Raw genomic sequence first — 22,531 nt, forward strand, 5'->3', positions numbered from 1 at the left:
CATTTACAAAGGCTCCACCCTCAGGACCTGGTTATGTCCCAGAGGCCCCGCCTCCTAATGCCCTCTCCCTGGAGGCTGGGATTCATTGGATTAGTTCGGCCAGAGACACAATCCAGGCCACTTCGGAAGTTAGTGGTTACTGAGGGCCAGGTCATCTTCAGAGTTCTTTTGTATACCTTTTCTCAGAGAAAGAGCTGAGAGATAGGATGATAGCGGCCACCTCCTTTCCTGGTTTAAGACAGAATCCTTTGCCACATCCCAGTGTCTAGCTGAGGTTTAGGCTAAGCCCTGTGGGGCCAGGTAAATTCTTTCCTGGCCTATGCATTCCTGGACCTTTTTAAATGGCCTCCAGGCAAGATTGTGGGCTACTTTTTGCGGCAGATAGAGGGGCGTTTGGTTTAATCATGGAGTTGGCAGGATTTGAAGAACTCTCTCTGTCTTTTTTTTTTTTTAAGATTTTATTTATTTATTTGACAGAGAGAGATCACAAGTAGGCAGAGAGGCAGGCAGAGAGAGAGAGAGATGAGGAAGCAGGCTCCCTGCTGAGCAGAGAGCCCGATGTGGGACTCGATCCCAGGACCCTGAGATCATGACCTGAGCCGAAGACAGCGGCTTAACCCACTGAGCCACCCAGGCGCCCTCTGTCTTTTTTTTAAATTAATATATTGTGTTATTTGCCCCAGGGGTGCAGGTCTGTGAATCATCAGTCTTACACAATTCATAGCACTCACCATAGCACATACCCTCTCCAATGTCTATCATCCAGCCACCCTATCCTTCCCCCATCCCCTCCAGCAATCCTGTTTGTTTCCTGAGATTAAGAGTCTCTTATGGTTTGTCTCCCATTCTGGTTTCATCTTGTTTCCTTTTTCCCTCCCTTCCCCTGTGATGCTCTGTCTTGTTTCTCAAATTCCTCATATCAGGGAGATCGTATGATAATTGTCTTTCTCTGATTGACTTATTTCACTTAGCATAGTACCCTCTAGTTCCATCCATGGAAGATAAGAACTCTTAGAAAAAATAAACCTGTTCATAATTTTAAAATATGAGCAAGGCACTTAACCATTCTGTACCTCTTTGCATGTATTTTGTATAAATCAGTATAAATACATACATAAGTCTAGGTGAAGAAGTTGAGCTAAGAGTTGGCATGATTTGGTGACAAGATGCCAGTTTCAGAGACAGATCTGAGTCTAAAAGTCACTTTTCTCATCTGGAAAATTGGGAGTTTTTAACTTCCCTCCTACGCTTAAATATGGCAGGTGCCCAGCCAAGTGGCTGCATGTAGAAGGAAGGTACTGGATAAATGTTAATTCAAATCCCTTTTGGTGCTACTTACACTGTCTTATACTGCTGTCATTTACCATGTTTGTTTTGTCTGCCCACCAGATTATAAACTTACTGAGAGCAGGGGTTTTATCTCTATCATCTTTATATTCTTCATCATGCCCAGCACAATACCTGATGAGTACCAGCCACTTCATAAAATCCTTAATGAAGCTTCATTTAGAGCTGGTGAAACAAGAGCTGCCCAGTGGCATGAAATTTCACAAAGACAACACAGAAGTGTGTGAATCCCCAGCACTTAGCCCATAGTGGGTGCCCATAGTAGGTACCAAAATAATAAATGAATGAATGAATGAATGAAAATGACAGAGATTTAAAGAATATGACATAAACTTCATCATATTATATCAACCACTACAGAGCACTGGCATCACAAGGACTAATGAAGCCTTAATTATAGGATTACAGTTCACAAATACTATGCAATAAGCTAGTTCAGTTTTAGGTAGCTATTGAACACTTAGGAGATAGGGAATATACTGATATTTCTAGAACTCTCTCTAGTGTAAAATATATTAGTTGTATAAATCATACAAACATGAATTAGAGAAGATACTTAATAATGTGTGTTTTTCTTATCTGAATTGTTGACATTGGGGCCTCCCAGTCACCCAGTCTATTAAGGAATGAGATGCCCCTAAAGAAAAGAATGCTTTGTAGAAGTTCTTTTTAATCCCGGTATCAAGGGGAAGGAGGAGAGGGTAGGTGAGGAATTTGAAGTTGCTGTGGATGTGAGGACATTAATGCTTTGATAGAGGAGCAGGAGCTCTTGCCGTCTCTTTACGCGATCACTTCTAAACGTGTTATCATTGTCACAGCTGACACTCAATAGAGTGCTTGCTGTATGCCAAGCATTGTTCAAAGTTCTTTCCCTTCAATATCTCAGTTAATCTTTCCATCTCTATGGGTTTTATACTCTACCAATTAGGGACCTGAGGCTCAGAGAGCATAAACTGTCTGCCACAGCCTCACAACTAGTAAGTAAAAGTAGGATTAGAGCCCTTGAGGGAGTCCAGGCTCTGTTATAACCACGAGGCTCTAATGCCTCTCTTTATCTTAGTGCCCTGGATCAGGTGGTTCTGTCTGTGGCAAGCACACAGAGGAATACAGAAGTGTACTGGGCATGGATTCAAGTAACATACTAGGTCTCAGCCCTGTAGCATTCCTGTAGAGTCAATGAAACAACTGAAAACTTGGAACAGTTATAAAAACTGTAAGAGTTTAAGAATAGCAGAAAAGATGGCGTTAGAGGTCAGGGCGATCATTTGGGTTTGGCAGATTAATGATGTTAATCTGGAAAGGGGTTGAAAGGCGATATTGGGGTGGGGAGAGTGGAAGGCAATGTATGAAGTGGTGGGTGGGAAGCATGGTGGGGAGGGTTCTTCAACTCTTCAGCAGGGTGAAAGCCAGGGAGAGGGGCTGCAGGGTCACCTCTCAAGGGTTCCCATGCGCAGTGCTTATGGGAGACTGATTTCGAGGAGGGGGTAGTGAGGAGGTCCTCCCACCCATTCAGTGCCGCATTTCAGTGATTGCATGACACATCCAGCTCTCAGCAGAGGTGTGAAGGAGGGAGTTTCGTCTCGATGCTTCTCTATCATTTCTCCTTCATCCTTTTTTTCCTTCTATTCCTTGCCTTCATACCGATCTTCACCTGTGCAGTCATTTCCCCAACAGTACTCCTTGCTGGAGCTCTTCCTCCCCTTCCTCTTGCCTTCTGATTAGTGTAGCAGACATGCCTTGAGCGCCTTGTGTATACTAGCATCACTGTTTACTTGTTCTGTGTGTGGCTGACTTGCCAGCTAATGTGGTAGGTGAACCACACTCCAGTAATTGCTTTGTTAATGAGCTGATACAGACTCCTGGGGTGAACACAGAGAGGTCTGGGGCGAGAGGCCTGAGAAGTTGCTGATGTGTTCAGAACTAGCCAGAGGATGAAAAGAGGGTGGAGACTGAGAAATGATGGCTCTCGAGGTAAAAGGAAAATGAAGAATGGTTTCCCTAGAGCCAACGGAGGAAAAACTGTGGAAGCAGACGGTGGAGATATGGAAGTATGCTCATGAACAGGTGAACAGAGCAGTTTCCTAAAGTGGTCCATATGTGATCCTATTCTTATGAGAAGTATGTATCTATGTGTATTTCTAGAAAAATGTCACAGAGGATATTTTAAAAAAGGTCATTGGTAGTTGTTATTTTTGGATTTTTTAAATGTATCTATTCCTAAAACTTGTATAATGAATTTAAGTTGTACTATAATGGTAAGACATGGAAGGTGTGGTCCATACAGAATGTGACAGACATCTTCATGTAAGAGAATGATGTAAATATATCCCTCGACTTCGACAGTCTAGAGGATGTTAATGACCTTGACAGAAGTTCTTTAAATGGAACAGGGAAGAACAGGAGTCACACTGCAACAGGGTAGGGAGTGGGTAGGGAGGGGAGGACTTAGAGGCCGGGCATTGACTGTTCTTTCAAGGGTCTGGAAGGACTTGGCCATGAAGAAAAGAAGTTAGGATTGAAGCTGATGATGTAAAGGATGAAGTTAGGATCGAAGCTGATTCCAGCCCATAAAGTGGGAGGAGCTGGAATATGTCTTTATGCTAAGGAGAGAACCAGTTAAGATAAGCTGGATGAGGGTGCAGGACGAGAGGTAGATAACTGATGGAAGATGGTCCTTTAGGAGACTGAAGGGGAGAGAATCAAAGGGGAGAGTTAGTTTTGTCATGGGAAGGTGGTCCCTTACACTATGGGAACACAGATGAATGAGTGCGTAGGTACCAGTGGAGATAAAGATGTATGTGGTTAGGAAAGAAGATGAAGACACTCTTATAGAATGGTCTTGACTTTCTCAGAGAATCAGCAGGGACAAGCTTTGGTCTTATATAATGTTGCTCCCAAAATAAATGTCCCTATGGGTTTTGTCAGTGTAATAAGTTGGATGTAAGCTCTGTGAGGGCAACCTTACATGGGACATTCCCACGTGTCTTCAGTACTTAGCATAATACCTGGCACATAGTGGAGGCTTAGAAAATATTTGTCATTTATACTACTCTATGATTAGAAAAAGAATTGGTATTTCCAGTCTGTTCTTCATTCCTTTTTTTTTTTTAGCTTTTTAAAAATTTTTATTTTAATTTTTTTTTTATTCTTGAAGATTTTTTATTTATTTATTTGACAGAGATCACAAGTAGGCAGAGAGGCAGGCAGAGAGGGAGGGGAAAGCAGGCTCCCCACTGAGCAGAGAGCCCGATGTGGGGCTTGATCCCAGGACTCTAAGATCATGACCTGAGCCGAAGGCAGAGGCTTTAACCCACTGAGCCACCCATGCCCCCCAGTTTTTTTTTAAAGATATTCATGCATTTATTTGGGAGAGTGTGTGCGCACATGAACAGAGGCAGAGGGAGAAGCAGACTCCCCACTGAGCAGGGAGCCTGACATGGGTCTCAAACCTAGGACCCTGAGATGGTGACCTGAGCCAAAGACAGATGCTTAACTGACTGAACCACACAGGTACCCTATTCATGTCATTCTTTAAGTGGTTCAGTCTACTTTAGGCACCATAATCCCAGAGGAACCAGATAGATGAGGAACTATCTAGAAAAGGGGGCACTATGACAGGAGATTTGAAACCAGATATACAAGAATGTATAAAGAAACAGAGGGTATGTCACCTGCACATTTAAGCTTTTGGAGCTAGAGGAGGATATTTGACAGGCTGCTTGCTGGTTGAAGACCTGCTACATTTGTTCCATGTTTCTTCAGAAAGGAGAACCAGGACTAATTGGTAAAAGTACAGAGAAGCATTGTCTCTTCAGTCTAAGTTGTTTTTAAAAAAAGAAAAAAGAAAAAAGGTGAAAAAGACTTTTTCAAGAAATGGAGAACTCTTAGCCACTGCAAGTGTTGATGGTTTGGCTGGACGACTTTTGGTTGTGGGTCTAGTACAGGGGATTTATACACAAGATGGCCTCCAAGATCCTTTCTTCTTCCTTCTGAACTTTGAGGTGGTATAATAAGTTTCCTCTGGGTTTACTTAAGTGGAAAACACTGGATTATTTTGTCATCTTGTAGTGAATTTGGGCACTCTATAATCTAGAGCTATTATGCTTTGCTGCTGTAAGGATAATTTAGGTTCACAAAAATGACTCTGAGGCACTAAAAATGCTGAAGTACCATCTGAATAAAGTGAAATAGTGTCTAAAGCACTGAGCATGGTGAGTGACATCTACTAGGGACTCAATAGACATTTTTGAAAGCTAAAAAGTACTGGATTAAATATTAACTGTCTTTTTAATGTTAAACATGTAAGTTATCTTGCCTAACATCCATAGTTATCTTGGAAAATCCACTTGATTTAGTGAAAAAGCATGCATTTTGGAATCAGACCTCAATCTCCATCTCCCCTCCACCATTAGCTTTGTTTGTAGCCTTTTTTGCCTTTAGACAGCTCAGACTGAAGGAAAAAAGCTTCCTTATAATGGTCATTGGTTGGTCCAGGCTCTGCTCTCTGGTGCAGCGCGGAAGAAGTCTGTCTGCTCTTTGGGAAAGTAATTTGGAGTTGGGGGGGGGTGGGGGAGTTCCCAAGGTAGTTTTGAAAATTGAATTAACACCTATAAAATGTTTAGCACAGTGCCTGGCTTAAGTGAGCAGTCTGGTTTTTCTCTCTCCTCTTCATTTAGAAAAATATTTAACTCAATGGAAATTATTTCCCTGATTATTATAGATAATAGTATCCCTAATGTACTATGTTCCATATACTGTTAGTAGAATCATCATTTTTTTTACGTGAATTTTCAGTTTCTTTTCATTCCTTTTGTTTTATTTGATCATCATATGCAATCCTATGAGGTGAACTGGACATAGATTATAAACGCATCTCCAAGAGGGAGGCTCTCTGGTCCTGCCGGGGTCACAGCTGTTCAGGGTGATGGAGCTGGAGGCAGAGCCCTGCACATACCCAGGGCCCTGCCTGTTGAGCCAGGCACTTTCCTGGAGCAGCAGCAACATCCAGCGAGGTGCGATGTCTAGATACCCTTGGATCCAGGGAACTCGTTAAGAAAATATCATTTCATTTTGTGTTTCATGTGCCCACATGTCCCCTTGTAGCCTACCATTTTGATTACATTTAAAAAATCATCAACTCCTAAGAGTATTTTTCCTCAATGATTTGAGCTGGCAATGATAACTGTTCTCCTCTGACACTGGCTTTGGTGACATTTTACCTTGAGCACTGCGTGCTGCACTGGGAAGTATTTGAGCTCACCCAGAGCTGTGGGGGCGGGCGTGGCTTAGTCCTTTGTGGGGTCTGTGCTGTGAGGTATCTCACTCCTGAGGAGACTTGGGATAAGGGTCCTCCAGAGAGCTACATGGCCCCCTGGGGCTCAGCAGAGACCCTGATGCAAGCTCCCCCACCAAGAGCAGTGTTCAGCACATGACACTGCAGTGTGGTCCCTGCGACCGAGAGGTTCCTAGAGAGCTCAGGAGATGCTGGGGAGAACACTGAAGGTTCTGCAGCTGTGCGAGAGGCAGCTGCTGGTGCTGAGGACAAGAAGCGGCCACAGACAGTCTCAGCCAGGGCTGGCTGTTGGCGGGCGGAGCAGAAGGGTCCTCGGGCTGGGGAGACCATTTAGCCAATGTCAGTTGGGAGTCCCCTTGACATCCAGTGTGGTGTTGAGATTTCCATCCTTACAGCAAACTCCTCACTGAAGAGCTGGAACATGGAGAGCTGACGGGACTGAGAATCGTAGTACTGAGACTCCCAGTGGAGGTCACTAAGGCAGAGCCCTCCAGTCCAGCCTAAAGTCTCAGAGGTCTTGTCATGACTGGGATGCAGCAGGAAAGTGTGGCAGATGTGACGACAACCAGATGGGCTTGGAATACTGATCCCACAGTTGAACTCAAGAATAGATTGGTTGCCCCCTGCCTCTCAATCACTCTAGTGTCCCTTGCATGGTTCTTGGCTTCTAACTCCCTGAGAAGAGTTGATGTTTAAAGCTCACAGCTTGCATCTTAGCACCTTCATGCTCAACAGTATAGGCAGCCATGCCTCTCTCCTGTGCGTTCCAGAAACTCCTTCTAGAAGAAGGGGGAATGTTCTGGAAGTAGGTTCCCTGTCTCCTAGCCATGATCTGGAATGGAAAAAGGGTGTGTCAGTTGAGCTCTCAAAATAAACTTCATCAGTGCTACCTAGGTGGAGATAGTAAACTCAGTCAGCTACTTTCTGCCCTACACCTTGTATTTGAACCCATGACCCAGATTGATCACATTTCTTCCATGCCTTTTCCTTTCTCATTAGGAAGGGTGATGGTGTTGGAAGCCTGGGCCTGCTGCACTGGTTACTGGGCCTTAGATTTGTATTAATGGATGTACCCCAGGCAGATGAAATGTCATAAGCAGGTAGGAGCTCTGAGGAGATGCTATTGCTCTTTGGCCCCCATGAAATGGCTCCTCTTGGGAGTTGCCCTTGTCTGCGGTTTCACTGGCCATAGTCTTGGATGTCAGGACCGTGATGTGGGAGGGAAGATCTGGGAATAACACTTCTTTTATTTGAACCCCAGCTGCCTCTCTGCTTATCTAGATGCAGGACCTCATTTGTCACTGTAGCCCCATTAGGCACTCGTAGCTGGAGACCATCTTGTTACTCCCCATTCTCTCTGCCCACCTTTCTCAGGAGTAAGGTAAAAGTCAAGCACAGTACCCTCCAGCTCATAAAACTTCCTTCCTCATCTCGACCACACTTGAGAAGGCGCCCAGGGAGAAAGTAAAATGCCATTCTTATGGCCCACTTCTATCCCCAGCCCTGGGGAAAGGATGCTTTCCAACACGGATTACCATGTTAATATCCAATTCCACGTCTGACGTCTGTGGATTTCTCATGATTTTACTGCATGAATGGTGGCATTTTTAATCTACAGAAGACTCTGCCTTTTGTGATACACACTGAATGTCATTCTTAGACTGTCTCTGTAAAATGCCAGCTCTTAAAATATTAATCTCTAATGTGCACTCAAGGGTTTATTCAATTACCGTGGGATCTTTCGAATAAGCAGTGTCATCTGGGCAGCCTCTCACTGCATTAAGGCGAAAATACTTATTGGGGCATTGTTTTCCGGGCACGAGATGATGTTCTTGTTTTGTTTCCGTAAATGTTGCGCTTGCATGGTTGTGTTGGACGGCATTGCAGATTTATTGCCATTCATGCCCAGACCCAAGTATTGTCAGTTTTTCGTTCCAGAGCCAGGCCTTAAAAGGTATCATGCCTGATAGGGATTATGGATCATAATTATGACAAATGAGAGGCGGTCGAAACAGTGCTGTCAGAGCTGATTTGTCAGAGTGCTGACTTCAGTCCGGAGGGGAGTAGCCTCATTATTACTACCAGCAGCCATTTTGCTTTGATTATTTTCTAAAAATCATTCGGCGCCTGAGACTTTTATTTTTCTTCTTCCTGAAAACAGTCTTGAATGGCCTTGTGTTTAAAATGGTGCCTGTATGATATCTGCTGGCATTTTTTCTCCCACTTTTCGCCCTTTCTGGGCATTGAACCGCATCTATGGCCACCCCAAATGAGCATTTTTACTACCAATCGGTTGTTACTCTTTAAGGAGGTCCAGAATATAAATGTCTGAATTGGCAAAGCAGATAAATTGGTGGATGGAAATTTGCTACCAAGAAAAGATTCAACACGTTGAATCAGGATTCCCTGCAGGCTTCCTTCAGATAACCCTTTCCTCATGCATTTCGTATTAAATCATGAGTTAGCTTTATGGCAACAGGGAGGTGGAGAAATGGGGAACTCAGAAGCATAAGCTCATAATTCAGGTACTCCATCCATGTCTTGAAAATCCATTAGAAAAGACAGATTGTCTCTGTTTTAGCAGAAACCAGTAGCAAAATGCATGCCATTGTGAATGATCATTCTAGAACATACATGTTCCAAGCCAGAGACGTCATCCCCTAGTTTCCCTTAGTCCTTGATCTCTTCTTAGTTGTAAACCAAGGCCCAGAGAAGGAACCAGCATTCTGAAGTCCATGACTGTGACTTACCCATCCAGACTTCCACCTATCTCTATGCTCTAAGGAGGTGTGTGTGTATGTGTGTGTTCATTCATTAATCCATGTCCAGCAATGGTCTTGACCCTTCACCTCAGTTCTGCTCTTACAGCCAAAACACACACTGGACTTGGAAGTGACATTCACGGCAGAGTAAGAGATATTGTCCAAAAGTTGAAGGGTTAAAGCCACACTCCTGTTGGCCTCAAGAACACCCTCTGCTCACAGGTACCTAACACTGATGGTCATGTCCATGATTTTATTTGAAGCTTTTAAAGTTAATATTTTAAATTTTAAACCTCCCAACTTAGGTATTTTAATTTTAAAAACATTTAACACATTGGGGCACCTAGGTGGCTCAGTTGGTTACGTGTCCAGCTCTTGGTTGTGACTCAAGGTTGTGAGATCAAGGCTGGCATTGAGCTCCACGGTCAGCATGGAGTCTGCTTGAGTTTCTTTCTCCCTCTCCCTCTGCTCTGCACTCTAAATAAATAAATCTTTAAAAAAACATTTCACACTGAAGTTTTGATTTTTGGTTAACTCTCCCTTTTCTTTTGGGTAGCTCTGGCAGTTTCCTGGGGAAGTTGGAGTTGGCACATGTTCCACCTCTCAGTCCTGCCAGCTACCCCCTGGCTCAGGACATCTCCTGTTGGTATCTGTGATTTAGTCTGACTTTGTAAATGTAACTCTGCAAAACCCGTAGCACCTTAGAGAACAATGTAGTGGCAGATATGAATGATGACATTTACTTATGAAGCCATATGTTCTAACTGGACAGTCATCTTTTGTTTAGAGAGAGTGACAGTCAAAGAAAGAAGAGGAAGGAATCAGGGAATCAGGGAATTGAGGAGGATGAGGGAAAGAAGGAAATTGGTCAGGATTTACTGAACATCCCCTGAATTCAGAGGCTAAGGTAGACTCTGGGGGAAATAAGGGAAGCGTAACATTTCCCTGTTCCATGTCTTGGTTGTGAGGTGGGGAATTGTACCTGCCCACGGACCTGATGAAGTCACTCAGAAATGCTAGAAAGCAGAACAGGGACATGTCTGAGGAAATTAGGCACAGTGAATACATGTATTCTGAAGAGAGGAAGAATCAAAGCGCCACCAGCGTTCTGTGAGACTGGCAGGGGAAATTTTCCTTGAATGTTGAACTCAGTTTGAAAAATCAGATGGTGGCAGTGATGGCCAGGGGTCTTCCATGGTGAGGGGGATGGGTCCAGACTTGTGTAAAATGCAGTTCACCGACTAGAGTGGAAAACCCATTTTGCAGACTCAGAAGATGGAGTTGGTGGCATAGGAGGGAGGCAGTTGGAGAATGACTTTGAAAAGCCAGGTAGATAGGTTTTAATTTAGGATATACTGCCATGGGAATTCATTGTATGTAGGACCCCCTGAGGGTAAGGACTTGGCTACCATTGTCAGACTAGATGCTTCCCGAGGACACAGAAGTTGCCTTGTCCCTTCCTTAGCTGTTAATTTTTGTTTTGGTCTGCATGACCAACCCACTGGACTTTATGTGTGAGATACTATGTTACTGTGGGAACACAGACGATATATCCATCAGGGCTGTGGGCCCTGCCTCTGTGGGGCCCTAGCACAGATGTCTCACAATCATTACACCGTAAACCCAGATGGAGATTGAAATGCCTCAGCTCTCGGGTAGGCATTTCTTTATGCACTTGTCTTCAGAACACTTTGTTCTAGAGAACCTTGAGGCATTGTACCAGCGCAGCAACTTTTGAGTTGAGTTGTACAAGTTCATCTTGAAGTGAATATTTCCCTAACAGTCATGATAAATAAATAAGAAGGTTAGACCAGCAGGATGGCACTGGATAGGATGTGGGTGAGAGGCAGAAATCGAAAGGGAGCATAGGAGAGAAACAGTACAGTTGCTTAAGAGAGGAGTTGTGTGCCTGGGAGTGCCGTAATTTCGACCCCGGACTTGGGATCTGCCGATGAAGCAAAGGCTGGGAAATGTGTTAGGAGCAGAAGAGGATGGTGTCTTTCCCCTTAACCCTTTCCCTCTGACTGTGAGATGGGAAATCATACAGACCTACATCATGCAGACAGCTGGGTTTGCTCCTTCTCGTCTGACATTCCATACACCTCTCCTTTTCCTCTGGTCTAGGGAAGTTTATAGATGCTTTTAGCATCCTCTTGGGAGGAAGGTGGGGAGACAGGCAGGCAGCCAGGAAATCTTGGTGGTTATTAAACTGAGGCTCAAGGACCTTTTTATTAGCGATTAGACTCAGCTCCGTGGCACTAAAGAGTATAAACTCCTGCTCTGTCTCCTCTGCTCAAATCTCTAAAGAATCTGTTTCATATTGTAAACACAATATGGGTTATTTATAACCCAAAATAGACACAGACCCCAGAGCAGAGGCTTCAGTGTGCTCCTAAGCCGAAGAAGGTTGAAACCCTGTGAAGCGAAGCAGTTGTGTACCCCCGTCTGTGGTCACCTCCGCCTGGGCCTTTCCTTCTCCCATGTGTGACGGGAAGTTACTTTGGAAGTATTGCGTGTTAAAGAGCTGTTTGTTTGTTTGTTTTTTAGTTCCAGTCTGTAGTCTGAGAGTTGTAGTGCTGCAGAGGCTCTTGTATCACTGAGGATGGAACCTTCTGGAGCATTATCAGGCTGCTTTAAACTGGTTAAATGAGTAAGCCTATAAAAGCACATTCTTGAGGCCCTGCCCACCCAGTAGTCCCCCATTATAAGGACAGGATTTGGTCAGATGTCTCTTGTATTCTCTAGGTATGAGGGAACCTGAGTGGAAGGCCAACAGTGATTGTAAGTGAAATGTTGGTGATGGACCAAGTTGTGGTTGGGGCTACTGTACCCTGACTCATCCACGTACCCTCTACAGGCCCCTCCACAGCCAGGATCAAATGTTTGGAGAACAGCTGGCCTCCATCTGGGCTTAGCCTAATCAACAGGTCCGCATGGGTGGGTGTTGAATCCATAGTAGACCCATGAACATTAAGCAGCTTGGTTCTGACGGTGGCTTATGTAAGGCTAATGGTTTTAAGTAAAGAACATCTCTGAGCAAGCAGTTCAGAGCTTTGGTGCCATCAAATGCTTATGGAAGATACAGGAATGGTATCTGATCATTATGATAATCTGATATTATGATAATGGCATTTTGTTTTTTCTTGAATGCAAGTGTGGTGCTGCTGGCTCATTATTAGTAACATGCCTCCTCCTGTTCGTATGGAGTGTTGACATCTCCACACTCCTTACACATATATTGTCTCCTCTGATCTTCATAGCAGCTCATACCCAAAGAAAGTTTCAGTGCTTCTAGCATAGGATCAGTGTACACACTTAAGCTGAGTAGGTGTAATTGATGAGCTCAAGGTTACAGAGGTTGGTAAGTGGCAGAGCAGAACCAAGATCACATCTCCAGGTCTTAAGCACTGCCCTCCTACTTGCCCTAGGCTTTGCTGATGTTGCTGCTTGAGGAAGGCTGGGCTGAGCCATTCATCTTCTATCAGCCTCTTCTATGGTGAGGAAGATAGAGGTTTCGGGGAGCTAGAGTCAGGGTTTCAGTCTGTGAAGTTAGAACGGAATCTTTCTCCAGGATAGATGTCACAGGCTTGAGTTTATCAGCACAGTACCTCAACCCACTCAGCTACAGACTTTGTGGAATGAAAAGATTAATTAAAAAAAAAATGTTGGCATCTAATTACATGAACCTGGAAGTTTAAATGTAGACTAAATATAGCCTGAGCTTAATCTCTATTTTATAAATTCCACAATGTTCTGTTGCCAAATAGGACATATCATTTTTAATAAGCAATTTTTCAGAGTTGCATACAAAACATACAGCCAGCATCTCTCAGTAAAAGAGCCGAGAATTAGCCCAGCTCAAAATGTGCCCTCTGCTTTGAACGCGTAGACTTCTTTAAGCCTTCTGTAGATGATAAAGTCTAGAGTTGTCCATTAACCAACTGCTGGTTTTTACTTATTAAAATTCCATTATGATCTGTACTACACAGAGTGATTTCTTTACTGTGTGCATCTTCTTTTGAAAGCTTTTTATAAGCAGATCTGTAGCTTCCTTTGTAAGGTCTAAACACCAGCTGTTTGTCTACTACCCAAAGGATGGGGGTGGGCCTGGGTTGTGGGAGAGAGAACACAAATGTGGGCCAAGGTTAGAGCCAGGGTCAGTTCAGGGAGCTATTGCCTGTGACAGCTGGCCTTAGGAGAGCGTGGCCAGCTCTGTGAAGAACTCCTCCTAGGAGCTCCTCTTAGAGCCCAGGTGAAGCCAAAGTGAGGTCACCTCACCAACAATGTCTTGCCCTTCCCGCTACTAATGGCTCTTATCTTTACAAGCCTAGTACTTGTCATCTGTGAATTCTCCTGAAGTTAGGATAGGTTTAGTGGTTTGGAGCCACATGCTTTTGACCCTAATAGGAGAGGTAGGATTACAAAGTGTGGAGAGACTTCTACATCCTTCAAGTGTCTGTATTCTTTAGGAACAAGTGTCCTCTGAAGTTTCTCCCAGTAACTGGGGCAGGACCTTACAGTCTTCCCTTGGTTCCTGATTGCTTATAATAGGTCTGTGGCCATGGTGATAATTTATCACAACTTTAAAAGCTATTGGAGACTGTGAAAATTAGGTTGCTAGGTACATAAATACCGTTGATATAACACATGCACGCATCACACATCTAGTCCTTCCATAAAGAAGTTTACAACTTAATTGAAATGACAGTATAATAGAGAAGACATTTTTTGGTGAATAACTGTTCAGTCAGTGGTACAGAGAGTAGGTGCTCTGGGTTAAACAGAAGAGTGGGCATATTCAAAAGAGACTTCTGGGAGGAGATAGAAAAGGGACAAAATTTTGTAGGCTGAACAGAAGTTGAAAAACCAGAGAGGTTGGAGGATGTGAACATGGTATGACCAAAGGCGTGGAGGTGTGAACTCCCCATTTGTTCAGGATTTCATGATTTACCAAGAGAACTAGTGGGAAATAAGGATAGAAAGAGATGGCAGAGCTGGAGTAGGATGGACCAGCCCTGCCAAGCACAAGGTAATTGAAGATTGGGACCCTGCAAGCCCATCTCACCTCCTTCTACCAGAGAGTAGAAACGAAGTCGTTCAGTATCCTCTGTCCCTCATCCTCTTACCTCAAGGGGGAGGGGGGGTGGGGATTAGGCCTCAGCAAAGAGTTCAAAGATATGTCAAGCTGGGAAGCTGTTGTGTAGTCTTGGGAAAAGGGAGTGTTACAGTTTTCAGATTAATGCTTTTGCCACGTGGATTTTCACCACCCCTCTCCCCAACTATAGGACATATTCCTGAGTTGTTTCTCACAGTGTATCTGTGAAAGAGCCACATATTTTCTTCTCCCTTCATGTATACCTACTCAGCAACTCCCCCAAACCTGCACCCGACCATTGACTTTTTGCCCCCCACTTCTTTTTTTTTTTTTTTAAGATTTTATTTATTTATTTGACAGAAAGAGAGAGAGAGAGAGTAGGCAGAGCAGCAGGCAGAGAGAGAGGGGGAAGCAGGCTCCATGCTGAGCAGAGAGCCTGATGTGGGGCTTGATCCCAGGACCCTGGGATCATGACCGAGCTGAAGGCAGAGGCTTAATCCACTGAGCCACCTAGACACCCCTACACCCCCCACTTCTTTATAGTCAGATATCTGCAGGATGCCAGCTTGGTCAGGATAGCACGTATCCACTTGTGGGACAGAAGGAAACTAGTTAGTCTGTTTAAAACTTGAACTTATACCCCTGGACTTTTGGCCCCAATGTTCCTTAGCCCAAATGCCTTTGTAAATAATAAAAGATCTTTCTCCCCAGCAAGATTCCTTTCCGACAAAGGACATCTCTTCAGTTAACAAAATGCTGGTGAATGTTTTTGTGGAGACTGCTTTGAAGATTTGGTTAAATAAGAGGAACATACCACCAAGAAATGTTTCTATTAACAACAACAACAACAAAAAAAGGCAAAATAGGACCTAGGCCTAGGGGTTCTGAAACCAGAACATTCTAGGTTCAGATTTCACCTCTTCTGTATAAAACAGGCCTAGTTACTAGTTCCTTGCTAGGTTGTTGTAATGATTAGAAATAGTGTACATAAAGCACCTAGCTCACGGACACTCCATAAAAGGTAGACGTTATTAATAACATCTTCATTTTACAGAAGTTCCTCCTCCTGAGTTGGGGGTTTGCTATGTTGTGCTGGTTCCGTGAGGTGGTTTTAAATTAAGGTGGCGGCTGTGGATGGGTGCTAACTCCTTCAAGCAGCATTCTCTGCAAGCAGTGATCACATGAGGCCGCCTGGCAGGGGCAGGCCCTGTGCAGACTGAAGCTCACAGTCACTGACAGGAAAAATCTTTTTTATTTTTTGCTTTGCGGGGAAGGCGGTGCTGAAAGCTTTCTTCCTTTGGGAAATCAATTTCACTGTGCAGAGGATCTCAGTGAGTGGGGTCATACTACTGCTTTCCTGCAAGAGAGACATTTCTGCTTTTATTAATCATGGAACTGATATGAGATTGGTAGAATTTGTAAAAGAAAATAACTTGTTTACTCTCCTTTTTGACGCACCTCCTGTTTTCCAGAGGTTAAGAGTGAAGAAGGGATTTTTATCTTGTAGTCTGGAAGCCAGACCCTCCTCAGGTTTAAAATAAGCAGCCTCATGTCCTTGGAGACCTGCCGTATATGAATTTTAGGAATAAAAGAAATTCTTAGATTTTTGTTGGCTGTCATTTGGAAGGCAAAGTACAAAGCCATAGTGCCAAGAGTCCCTAAAATAGCTGTGTGTGTAATTATGGGGCTAGACACTTCCTCGTCACAAGCATGAGAACATGTCCTTCTTGGAGTTGAATCCAATATGAAGGACTGTTGGTGTGGATGGATGATGGGAGGCTTTTATTCTCCACTGGGTTTCCTGACGTATAGAGGGCCGCTCACCTTAACATAGTGAGATACAGTAAGTAAGAGGTCAACATGAAATAGTTATCTTGGGAGAGAGGAGTATTGGTATTAATATTACCTCTTTTTACAAAATTATTGGTAGTTTCTGTCAATAGCAGCCATTCCTCATTCTTTTGAAATTGGTTTGAACACCTGTTTCCCCTCTTCTGCTGCCTCTATACATATACATATACATGTATATGCTTGCAAGCTTCTTACATACAGCATTGTAGGAAGTGAAGTGCAGACTCATGGAGTACCATGATGGGGCAGCAGCTCCCTCCGTGCAGGTAGGAGTCTAGAGCAATTGTGGCCCATTTTTCGCTCCTGCTGAGGAGTGTTCGCACCACTAACCAAGCCGCCTCTAGGGGGCAGCAGAGCACCAACTAAAACTACTGTTCCCCTGGGTTGTCAGGCTTTTCCGGCGCATTGTCTAGCCCTTCTAGGTCCATGATATAGCACCCACCTTCTCCCCTTGAGAAGCAAAATTCATCCTCTTGGCCTTGCCAGGCTATGGTCCACTTGCTTCCATTCAGTCCCTGCCCCACACTCAAACTCTCCTGGTCTACTTTATAGTGTATCGTCTAGCTTAATGCTGGGCCATGTTTGCACCTTCCTTTTTGGCTGGATCAGTGTTCCAGGTCTCTAGGTTTCCCAGAGTGCCAGAACTGCCCTGGAGGCCTACATAAATGCTTGACAGCAGCTGGAGGATCCTGTAATCTGTAGTGAGCACTTGATACGTGTTTGGGAATACAGTTGTCAGAATGGTCTTGTTTTTGCACAAGAGAAGGCATTTTATTTGCTTCACTTATTTCTGAAATGGCTACTTTCTCACATGTGCTTTGGTTTTAGATTGGAGGGTATGATGTGGTTGTGGTGGAGAGCATGAACTTTGGGGCCATAGTTGCAGGATGGCTCCTCTCCTTCCTGGTCGTGTGCCTTGCTCAAGTTAACTTCCTAGCCTCCGTTTTCTAGACTACAAAAATGGGCCTTTTTAAGATGTTCGTATAATTTTATCTAAACTGGAGCACATTTGAGAGTGAAGGAGTATATTTAAAAATACCTATCCTGTAGTTTTTTGAAATATTTATTGACTGAGAAGTGGTTTTCATTTTTATTTTTTTTGACTTCTCTGTCAAATTGTTCTATTCAAAAATGGTTTTCAAAATAAGATTTCCTACAAAATATTAAAATAATATACAAATTATATATTGTAAACTGACTGGCATACTGAACAGCAGGTGTAAACCATGTGGTGCTTCAAAGAATCAAAGCACGTAATGTGTGTAAAGTGTGTAGTGCTGTGCCTGGGACACACTGTATATTCAGGAAAAGGAGATTTAATTTTCCTTCCTGGAAGAAGGTTGAACAAAGATGCACTCACCACAAATCAAAGACCTCTGGGTTTTTTTTTTAAAGGCTGCTTCCAGGAGGCTTTTCTCCTAGCTCTCTAGATTCTCCCAACCCAAGGTGTGAGTTTTGCCCAACCCTAGCTGGAAAATACCAATTAAAGTCCTGCTTCTGCGCAGTCATAGAGCCGCCTCAGCGGTAGAGAGCAGACCCCGGGGACGCTGTGCATTCTGGGTAATAATTTGGCTGACCTGTGAGCACAGAGCTCTTCCCTTCACTTGCAAAGTCACTACTCCTTCTGGGCAACTTGCCTGGGAAGCCTGAGCAACGGGTCTTGGCACCCCTGTTCTGCATCCAGCTCCTGCTACTTAGGAGATTGATTGCAACAATTGTGCTTAAATATTGGGCTTTCCATAAACATAATAGTTTGAGCTGTAAAATCTATACCTGTCTTGAAGGTTGGTGTCCCCATGTAATTGGAAGCTTAATTGCCCTTCTGTGATTAGGCTTCCAGGGAAGGGCACACCCCTTTTAGAAACTAAATTCACCACCCCTCACCCTGTCTCTTGTAAGTGCTGTTTTGCTCTGGTAATGAGAGCTCTTGAGCCTGTGTGTTCATTTAACCTCAAGCCCCTCAGAACTGGGGCTTGTGTTTTTGCCCGTTGCTGGTGTGTGGGAGAATGCAGGGAGTACTCTGTGGCTTCCTGGAACCAGGGAAGGATTTCCACATGGTCGCTAGCAATGTGTGACAGGAGAATCAAGGGCAGAAGCAGGTGGTAGTGAAGAGACAGCCCACTGCATGGCTCCTAACCGCCTCTTCTTTCTCTAGGTATGTGTACATTCCAGTAGGCGGGTCCCAGCACGGCCTCCTGGGGACACTGTTCTCCACCGCAGTGACGTTTGCCTTTGTGAGCTTCTGGCATGGTGGCTATGACTATCTCTGGTGCTGGGCGGCCCTCAACTGGCTGGGAGTCACCGTGGAGAATGCAGTCCAGAGACTTGTACAGACCCCATATGTCCGGGACAGCGTGGTGAGCAGGTGGTTGGGGACAGCTGAGCCAGGTGACTGGCCACGGGGGGAAAGGGGTCATCAGATTCACCCCAACATGGGCCATTCTTGCCAGATGGGTTCAAAGAGTATGTGCCCAGAGGTAGCAGGGGTTTTATTTGTTTGTTTGTTTGTTGTTTTCTGTTTTACATAAGTGTTTCAAAGCAATGCATGCCTATTGCACAAAAATAAGAAAATTCACATAAGAGGAAAAGAAAAATACCTCTTTAACAAAAACTGTTACAAATATTCTAACTTTTTCTTTATATATATGCACACATGTATAACGTTTAACACAAATGCTGTTATTCTAGAGACATGGATATATGAGGACCACCTTTCTATGTCACCAAATCCATTTCTAACAACCCTTTTTAACGGCCATGTAGAACTCCATTATGTGGCTATGCCATCATTGATTTCGTCTCTGGCTCTTGGCAATTGTGTCATTCCAATTTTCTTTTGCAGTTGTCAGTCAAAATGGAGATGAGTATCATAACCAGGATGAATTCTTATATGTAAAATTGCTAAGTAAAGGTTTTCCTCACCCCTTTCTGCCTTGCATACAGCTTCACTCTTCCTTAACTGCTCTACAGTCAAAGTGTACCAATTGACTTTCCTACCAACAATGTACAAGGATGCCCTTGCCAGTACTGAGTAGTGGTGGCGTTTTTAATCTTGGCTAATTTGATAGGTACTGTTACTGTAGCATAAAAAAACCCACACACACAGCTAAGTGCTTAAGACACATTCTGATTCCACAGGAAAATGATTTGGAAAATTAGGCATTTTATACACATAGGGTACACCAATGTTTTATCATGTAAAATTGATATACAGTGTATTCGAATCTTGTAGGAAATTGTCAGTTCTTAATATGCAGCAGTATTCTGGTACTCCTGAAAAACGTGGCTAAGAAGAATATGCTGTCATCAGTGTTCACGGCAGGCAATAAAACACAAGAAATTTACTGAGCAGTGATTAATGTGCCTAAACTCCCCCAGTATATGCAACTAAAGCAAATATATTTCAGAAGCCCAGCACCACCCAATAGAATACATAGAATAGGAGACTAATCAGTTTTTTTCCTATAAAAATAGCCATAGTAAAAGTAGACAGTTATTTCAATAAAAACTGATACAAAGCACATAGCAAAGTAATACATCTGAAGGAATTTAAATATGCTCACGTATGTTTAAAGATAAACGTTTTATTCAGTAGTAGTACCCAGCAATCAGCAGGAAAGAAATGTCAGTGAATCTCAGTAGAAAATGGAATTTCAATGATAGTCACAGCTATGTAACACAAAGAAAAACCACAAAAGGTGGTATCATCAAGGTTTCAATCTCCATCTTCCAAAGCCTGAAACCCAGTTATCATCTATGAAAGTCAGAGAATTCTTTTCAGCCTAGGCTGAAGCCCTGTAACACGTCTCCACGTTCCTTCATGAAGGGTCTAAAATTAACCTTGAACTTAATGTTAAGCACTGCTCTGTAGACTTTGAGCCGTGGCTTATGTTATTGACAAATATTAAAAATCTAAAATGTTAAAGGAATAACCCAAATTGTGCTATATGGCCTATGGCTTGTTAATTTTGGTTAAAAATTAAGACAGTGGAAACCCTACTGACAGGAAGCACATGACTGCTCTGCTTCATCACACTCGGTCCAGGACCCTCATGTGTTTGACTCCTTTGAGCTCCCATCCACAAGTCACACACCTAAGTGTATAGTAATTTTAGAGTGTGCATTTTTTGGTGAGATGTATATCTTGTGTATTATTAATATGATATTTAGGGTACATATTTGTTGAGCAAGAACATATTTTGCAAAACGTATTTTTTTTTAGATTTTATTTATTTATTTGACAGAGATCACAAGTAGGCAGAGAGAGAAAGGGGTAAGCAGGCTCCCCACGGAGCAGAGAGCCCAATGTGGGGCTCAATCCCAGCACCCTGGGATCATCACCTGAGACTAAGGCAGAGGCTTTAACCCCTGAGCCACCCAGGCATCCTGTGAAACCTATTTTATCATCTTCTATCTGGACAGCCTGGTAGTTGGCTGTGGCTATGCAGTTGAGGAGCTTCTTCAGTATGAGATCAGGATTCCCTTACTGTTTATATCCCCAGTGGTTAGCTCAGTGTCAGAGTTAGGAGCTTCTTCAGTATGAGATCAGGATTCCCTTACTGTTTATATCCCCAGTGGTTAGCTCAGTGTCAGAGTTAGCCACAGTGTTAAGTCTGTGCACAATTGGGTTGATTCTTTTTAAAATTCAGTTAGCCAACATACAGCACATCATTAATTTCAGAGGTAGAGTTCAGTAATTCATCAGTTCCATGTAACACCCAGTGCTCATTGCATCATGTACCTCCTTAATGTCCATCACCCAGTTATCCCCCCCAACCCCCAGCACCCCTCAGTTTGTTTCCTAGAGTTAAGAGTCTCTCATTGTTTGTCTCCATTTCTGATTTTTTCCCATTCAGTTTTTCCTCCATTCCCCATGATTCTCTGTGCTATTTCTTCTATCCTACATGTAAGTGAAACCATATGATAATTGTCTTTCTCTGAGTGACTTATTTTGCTCAGCATGATACAGTTGGGTTGATTCTTTAGTTGTTCTTCCACTTGTCCACCCAAAGAGTTTTCTTCCATTATTCTTTTTCTTATGGAGTTCAGCACAGATTCTGTTTTCCTTCAGAAACACAGGGCTGGCATTCCAAATATTGTATAACCTTTTGAATAAACTGTTTCCCCACTTGGGTCACTCTCTTTCCCTCTCTTTTCATGAATCCATTTCCCATTCTTTCGTCTTAATCCAAATGAAGACTTAATATCTCTTTAGGACCTAATTTCCTCTGACATTAGTTGTCCATGATTGATCTGATAGTATTTTTATAATATGAGTTCATCTCTCCCCCAGGCTGCTCATATACTCTCTCCATGGCATTAATCCTTCTTCTGTTTTTTTAAAGACAAGTAGGAAGTTCCTTGAGTAACGAGGATGATCGTATTTTCTTGTCCCGTATTTTTTTCATCTTCAACCTGGAGCACAAAATACAGTAGGATTTCTCAGTGTTGACGGAATGGCAGTTGAACATTCACCAGAAGACTAGTTAGAGCTGGGTGTGTGGAAGCGTTCTGGTGTTCTACGCAGGGCTGTCCAATTGAACTTTCTGTGGTAATGGATATGTCCAGTGTAGGAGTCACAAGCCACACTGAGCACTTGAAATGTGGCTAGCATCACCGAGAAACTAATTTTTAAATGTATGTAATTTTAATTAATGTAAGTAGCCCCCATATGGCTGGGGGCTTCCGTTTTGACTAGTACAATTCTAAAACATACCCCCATCCAGAAAAAAATTTAAAAGAATGTAGATTGTGACTATAATTTTAAACGGTGTTCATTAATGACGAGGTATTCGTATATCCAATGGCTACTGAGATGTTTCATTCTTGTGTATCTTACAGATATCTCAGACTTTGCATGTGTAATACTGAACTCGCATAGCCCATCCCCCCCTATAATTCCAAGTAGCTCCATTTCCTCTAGCATTCTCTATTTCTAGAAGAGTCATCCTCAATCTGGTTACTCAAGACCAAAACCAGCAATTTACCCTTTATACTCCCTGTCCCTCAGTTCTACCTGATAGAATACTGTATATTTTATCTCCTAGGTAGATCTTATTTTTAAACATTATTTCCATTTCTGCTAAGTCATCCTAATCTTAATATTCTTATTTCTTGCCCAGTCTACCAGATAGTTTCTAGCTAGTTTCCCTGATTCCATTTTTGCCTTTTTGAATTCATTAT

The 22,531-nt window shown here is 43.2% G+C and overlaps 1 protein-coding gene across 3 annotated transcripts in view; it reads left to right on the plus strand.

Annotated features, from left to right (window-relative positions):
* The window catches only part of HHAT (hedgehog acyltransferase), a 339,382-nt gene that overhangs the window by 234,776 nt on the left and 82,075 nt on the right, over positions 1–22,531 (plus strand). For all 3 annotated transcript variants that reach the window (XM_032317189.1, XM_032317187.1, XM_032317188.1), the window contains exon 10: positions 18,504–18,705. In XM_032317189.1, the coding sequence (XP_032173080.1) occupies positions 18,504–18,705 (202 nt within the window). The remainder of the gene's footprint in view (positions 1–18,503; positions 18,706–22,531) is intronic.

The sequence above is a fragment of the Mustela erminea genome, chromosome 17 (assembly GCF_009829155.1).
Source record: "Mustela erminea isolate mMusErm1 chromosome 17, mMusErm1.Pri, whole genome shotgun sequence".
Classification (NCBI taxonomy): domain Eukaryota; kingdom Metazoa; phylum Chordata; class Mammalia; order Carnivora; family Mustelidae; genus Mustela; species Mustela erminea.